The sequence below is a fragment of the Cariama cristata genome, unplaced genomic scaffold (assembly GCF_000690535.1).
Source record: "Cariama cristata isolate BGI_N322 unplaced genomic scaffold, ASM69053v1 scaffold33913, whole genome shotgun sequence".
NCBI classification, from domain to species: domain Eukaryota; kingdom Metazoa; phylum Chordata; class Aves; order Cariamiformes; family Cariamidae; genus Cariama; species Cariama cristata.
Window position 1 is genome coordinate 15170 of NW_009608408.1, and position 6357 is coordinate 21526.

At 48.9% G+C, this 6357-nt stretch overlaps 1 protein-coding gene across 1 annotated transcript in view; it reads left to right on the plus strand.

The window, feature by feature from the left end:
• Positions 1-5920, plus strand: part of PIAS4 (protein inhibitor of activated STAT, 4) — an 18223-nt gene extending 12303 nt beyond the window's left edge. The window contains exons 7-10 of the mRNA XM_009697111.1: positions 653-726; positions 892-1052; positions 4574-4704; positions 5656-5920. Of these exons, the coding sequence (XP_009695413.1) occupies positions 653-726; positions 892-1052; positions 4574-4704; positions 5656-5861 (572 nt within the window). The 3' untranslated portion in view covers positions 5862-5920. The remainder of the gene's footprint in view (positions 1-652; positions 727-891; positions 1053-4573; positions 4705-5655) is intronic.
• Positions 5921-6357: the final 437 nt, after the last annotated feature.

The following is a 6357-nucleotide window of genomic DNA, read 5'->3' on the forward strand; positions in this document are numbered from 1 at the left end:
GTGGGAAGTTCAGGTATGTGGGTGTCTTAGTCCACTCTGAAGGGGGACAAAATTAACTCCCAGTTGGCTGCCTTGGTATAATATTAACATGAAAAAGCTGGTCAGCAGTGTGCTTTCCTCTCTGTACCCCAGCCATCCAGCCTGTAGTTTGTCAATACAAGGTGGAAGGGTTGCTAAGAGGGCATTAACAGCATAGTTAGCAGATAGCCTGCAGCCACTTGCCGTCATCCCACCACCCAAATCCACTCATTCTCCTTCATTTGCTCTGCCTGGATAAGAAGCAGCATGTGCTGTTTGGCTGGGAGAGCTGGGTCGTTGGGACAGGAGGTCTGTAAGAAAATGCGAGCTTCCTGGCTGACCAAAAAGTACTCCAGCTGGCCTGTAGACCATGAACTGCCTCATCACACACAAGGTTTTTGGCTAGCCAAGCAGCATCTCTACTGAGCTCTGCAGGTTGCGCTAGCCTGGTCTGATACAACAGTTTTCTGTGACCTATGTCCTCTGTCCCTGACTAGCAGAGGTTGTCATCCATGGGGAAAATGACTCGTGTGCAGCCAAGGGCTGTCGGTGAGCTGCTTGACCTGTGCTACACCTTGTTTCTAAGGTTTAAGCTTGCATCTGTTAAATTTTGTGCCCTCTATTCTTACTGCAGTAAAAGAGAAGCTACGCTTGGATCCAGACAGTGAAATTGCCACTACAGGTGTTCGTGTCTCTCTTATCTGTCCGGTAAGTCTTCACAATATATTTTACTCTGTTTTTGCCAAGAGAATTTGTCAATTCTACTGCCAGACCAGCTTTGCAAAGTAACGAACCTTTTTGCTTAGGAGGAGAACTGTCTGGCGATTGCTTGGGTGGGTTTTATCGCTGATCTTCTGTTCTTTGGTTTAACAGCTAGTGAAGATGCGGCTGTCTGTCCCGTGCCGGGCGGAGACCTGTGCACATCTGCAGTGCTTTGATGCAGTCTTCTACCTACAGATGAATGAGAAAAAGCCCACATGGATGTGCCCTGTGTGCGACAAACCAGCACCCTATGACCAGCTAATAATTGATGGGTGAGTACATACACTTCTCTGTCTTCAACCTCTTTCTTTTCTCCGCTGAGTGCAGCATCTTGTCTTTTGGTCTGCGCATCTGCTTGAAGTTCACCTCGAAACAAAGTTGGAAGCTTGTTCTTCTGGCACATAATATTTCGACTTAATTGTCTTGGTGTGTTAGAGCAAGACTTGACTGTCTGCCGTTCTTAATTTTTGGATTACACTAAAGCGTTTTGAGAATTAAGCATTTACTGTCTCACTCTTTTTATTAGGCGGCTAAACCTGCACAACTAGCCATCTTGGTTGACAGGTATCATGCTGCATGGAATAAACCGCTTTATAAGCACCCAATAAGATGGTTTTTTGATAGGAAACATCTTCGTGTTTTCTTGTCAGTGTGAGGTGCTCATCAGCTCACAAGCAATTCTTGGCACGCTGTAAAGCTGATTGGGGGATCTTCTCTGCCAGCTATTAAGCAGAACATCCTGCCCTCAAGACAGAGGTACAAATGCAGTATTTGGGAAGATTTTTGTAGTCTGTGTGACTCTTCTGGTACAATTTCTTTGGCCATTGTGAATATCTTAGTGTCAGGGATGGGAAGGATGCCTCGATAGGAACTATTTCTATGTTTTGCGTGCCTGTAGGGGCAAAAAGCAGGAGGTTCAGATGCACTGGAGGGACAGAATTAAAATGCTTTGGATATATTGTCGAGCCTGGAGGTTTTGTGGATCTGCCCGGGCTCCCTGGGCCTCCTGCTGTGGTTTCTCTGGGGACACCCAGTGGTGGTTGATCCCTGCCAGCAACCTGAGCCTGCGCAGCAGGACCTTGAGGTGCTCAGGGGACCCCGAGGGCTCCTTGCTGGGGGTCACCGTCCCTCTTGGTGTGGGAGGGGACACTGGTGCACTTGTCAGGCAAATGGGGTATGCTGGGAGGGAACAGGCTTTTGGTACAGCACTTTTAGAGTGGTTTTGTGAAGGGCAGACTGCAAAGTTTTGCCACAGCCCTGCATTCGGGTCTGGCTCCCGTCCTGGGGCTGTTGCCTGCCCTGTAATGGGCCAGAAGGGCAGAGCCCCACCAGCATCCCCATTCTCGGTGTTCCTAGCAAGGCAGCCCCTGTGTCCTCTGCATGAGGGGTGTTCTCTCTGCTGTCTCATTTTGAATGTGGCATAATTGGAGCAGTGCTGTAAAAGCAGAGGAAATTAAAGCAAAGTAAATTCCAAACAGCATTTGGAAGAGGGTGAGGCAAGAAATGCATGCCCTGAGCCCTGCCAAGAGTCCTCCGGCCGTGAATTGGGGAAAGGTTGCTTTAGACTTGGCATTCAACTTGTCATCTGATTTTTCAGTCCATGTGGGAATGGTGTTTCCCATGTCACTGGACTAGAGTTAGTTTGCTCTGCGTTTTACCAAAGTAAAGAGCAGAGGGCTCACCGTAAGGTAGGAGAGCTGGAGTGCTACAGTTCAGCAGTACAAGAACACTGTGGAGGTGATGCTCTGAGTGAGGTTTGATACTGGGAAGCTTAAAAATGCAGCCGTGTGCCAAAAGAATTACTCTTAAAAACCAGGAGATCTCCCTCTCCTCGTTGCAGACCTGGCAGATGGACTCCTATATGCAAACCGCAGAACGAGCTAGGCTGACAGCACAGGCCACCTGATGCAAACCAGAAAGCTGGCGACGATGCTTGTCAGCTCCAGAAATATGAGTTCCAGAGGCTAGCTCTAGAGAAGAGCACATTAAATTACCTGGCTCTTGTCCAAGAGTAAAGGAAGGAACAAGGAGTGAATTAATGCAAATGGTAATCTCCGCCCACCCCCCAGAAGCAGCTTTGTGGCCTCAAAAAGCAGGGAGCCTGTTTTATGGGCTGAGACCACTGACATCCGTAGCGGTGCTAGCCAAGCTGAGAGCAACCCTGGGGACTGGTGGAGCAAGATGTGTGGTTCTTGGCTTCTGCAAAATGATTTCCACCCTCATGGCTTGTATAATTGGCCTCTAGTGCAGGTTCCCTCAAAAGTAGGAAGAGTTTAGAGAAATTGTTCAGGTGCATCCACCTCCCTTGGCACACAAGGCAGTGAAGTGAGCAGACAAGTCTCCGCCTGGGTGGTATATTCCCAGGGCTAGGCTGATAATGTTCTGAGTGTTGCTGCGCTGTAGGTACTGATTTGATCCAGGAGTTGTGGCTTTTTAGAGAGTCTGAAGCAGCCTAGGCATAGATAACCTGTTTGCTTTGTCCTCTGGCCAACACCAACAGGAAAATCCAGTTCCTTTGAGATCTCAGGGCTGCCGAGACTGAAGGCAAAGATACGAGGGGTTGGATTGTGGAACCTCCGCAGGTCAGTAACGCACGTGTCCCTCCTGGATGAGGAGGAGGAGGTTGTCACTGGTGAAGGCTCAGCAGATTTCTTTGTCCCTGCTCTGCAGTGCCCAAGACTGGGTTTCAGTGCTGGTTCTGTTGGATGAATGTAGTCTTCAGACCTCCCTGAAAGTAAGCTAGAGGGAACCTGGCAATCACAGCTGGATGTTGTTAGTCAAAAAAGGGGCGTAGGCTCCTGAGGAGGGAGGTGGTTGGTCGAGTTTGAGATCCTCTGGGCCTTGTCAGCTTTTTTGGAATTGCAGCCTTGGTGGTTGCCCTGCTGGATGACAGGACCATCTGTGGAAGCGCATTTGCTACTTGAGCTGGGACAAAGCAGAAACTTTCTCCCGCTAGTGTGCCACAAGTAGTTTTCTTGACCATTAAGATTATTTTTTTTTTTTGCTATTAATTCTCCTTGATACCGAAGGGAAATGCTCAAGTCCTGGAGTGAATAAGGCCTTGCAGAACAGTGGTTCCAATAATGTGTCCAAATAAACATCCCAGGCGAATGATGGGATGTATCAGAATAAAGCAAGTATCTGGTTTCTGAGGCACAGTGAGGCAGGGGAAAGATCTCGCTCTGGTTAGTGTCTCTGCAGTGAGAGGTGGCCAACATTGAGGTGTCTACACTGGGTGTATTTTCAGTGGTGAACATGGGGGTTTTTCTGTTGCGGGAGGCTGCATATATTGTTTTGGTGGCTGCTGTGGAGGCTTTGGGAAATAAAAATAGGAAGGAAGTAAAGTGCTGCGTGTTGGATTGCTTATTTGCTAATGTCATAGGATATTTTGTCTTTCGCTAATGCCTTGGTGTGAATCTACCTGCGCCAGCCCTGACGTAGCTCTAGATGGGGCATCAGATGTCTGTCTGGAAGCGGTACCACGGGCTTGGGAAACTGGGTGAAGAGGCAAGACTGTCTTCTAATTGCACATAATTAAAATGTTAGTTCATGGTTTAGGAACATTGTCAGAAAGGACTGGGATGGTTTGCACTGCCAGAACGTGTACTTGTTTTATGGGAAATAAAACAAGCCCTTGACTGCAAGGGCTATCTGTTTGGCAGCCTTCTGCTAACACCAAATTCCTTTTAAATTTAGGGCCGTTTAAGGTGAAGATCCAGGTTGACCACCCATCACTAAATACATTCTGCTGGCTGCCTCGAGCTTAATAGATGGCATCTTTTCTCCTCTCCAGGCTCCTGTCAAAGATCCTGACAGAATGTGAAGATGCGGATGAAATAGAGTACCTGGTGGATGGCTCCTGGTGTCCCATCAGAGCTGAGAAAGAGCGGAGCTGCAGCCCTCAGTGTCCAATATTAGTTCTAGGTGAGTATCTCTGGGGCTGAAGACTTTAAATTACTCTAGGAAACGTGCGCAAGTTGCAAAACTGGAGTTTCCCAACCAGCTTAGAAAAAGCTGTGTGATACCTTAAGGTGAGTTTGGCTCTCAGAGAGCTTCCTCTGGATAGCCCCTTCGTTTTCAGCCTCTCCAGAAATCAAGAGCATCGCCAGGGTGCATCGCAGCCCTGCGGAGGAGGGCCCAGCCTCGAAGGGGTTATTCAGCAAAGCTGGGTTGTTGCCAGTATGGCACTGAACAAATTTGCCAGTGTACGCACCTCTGCCATGACCCCTGAAATATCATCGGCAAGACCAGCCCGGAGCAGGATTCTGCTGCTTTTGTGGGAAAAGAGGTTTTTGCCTAGACGGGCTGTCTGTTGGGCAGCCTCTGCGAGGCTGGGTCCTCTCGCAGTGGCGATGTCTACTGAGGGGCTTGGCAGTGTAGTTGTGTAGCTTCTGGCTTCAGGAGAGCCGGTTCCAGGCAGATGCCTTCCAGGCGGGCAGCGCAGGGGCTGTTGGGCACTGAAGCAAGTTCTGACCCCAGAGAGAGCAGCAGGTTTGTGGCATCAGCTCTTTTATTTATTTTTTTGAATGCCACTGCTTGAATGGAGTTTGTTTCATGCACCCCTTTGCCTTTCAGACTTGACACGAGGACCACCGAGAGGGTGGTCAAACCCTGGAAGGGGCTTCCTTTAGAGGTGGTCGACACCCCAAGCCTGGCAGTGTTTAAGAGACATTTGGACAATGCCCTTAATACCACGCTTTAACTTGTGGTCAGCCCTGAAGTGGTTGGGCAGCTGGACCAGACGATCCTTGTCAGTCCCTTCCCACTGAACTATTCCAAGTACCGCAGGGCCGTGAGAGACCAAGAGGATCGGGGCACCCGTAAACTGGGCGTGAAGTGTCTTTAATCAGTCCTCTCTTCCCCCGCCTCCTTCAGGTTCTTCAGATGTGAACGGGCTGTTGCCCACTCCTAACAGTAACGGTGAGAACGGCAAGGCCACTGCAGACGTTGTGGATTTAACACTGGACAGCTCATCATCGGAGGAAGAGGAGGAGGAAGATGAAGAAGAAGATGACGATGATGAGGGACCCCAACCAAAACGACGCTGCTCTTATGAGAAAGGTTTAGTTTCTGCCTGCTGACTGCGGAAGCAGCTCTGAATCTCAGAATGGACAGACTTGAATACTCTGGTGCTTATGAAACTGGAGGAGGGGGAGAATGTCCTCTCCCACCTCGTCTCCCTTCCTCCCTGATCTCCTTTGACTTTCCTATTCCAAATTAATCGTTAAAAAGAGAGAAAAAACAAAAAGAAAAAAAAAAAAACAACCCACAAACGAAAAACAAACCATTGAGCTGCTTCTTGGTTGGAAAACGACCCCACTCAAAGCCTGACCCTGAACTGGAGTCTGAAGTAAGGAAAGTGTCTTAAGCCAGGCAGTCAGAATCCACAGCTCGCTGGTCTCTGCTGCCCTTCACCAGGACGGTTTGAATCGGTGGAGTTCACCTGCAGATCTACAGGACATCTAACTCCCGTGCATCTCCAAAGCTGTGTGCATTTTTATTGTCTTGTTAAATAACCATTCCTTAATTAATCTAAAGTTTTTTCGCTGGACGTGTGAGTCCGGGGTGGGGAGGGGA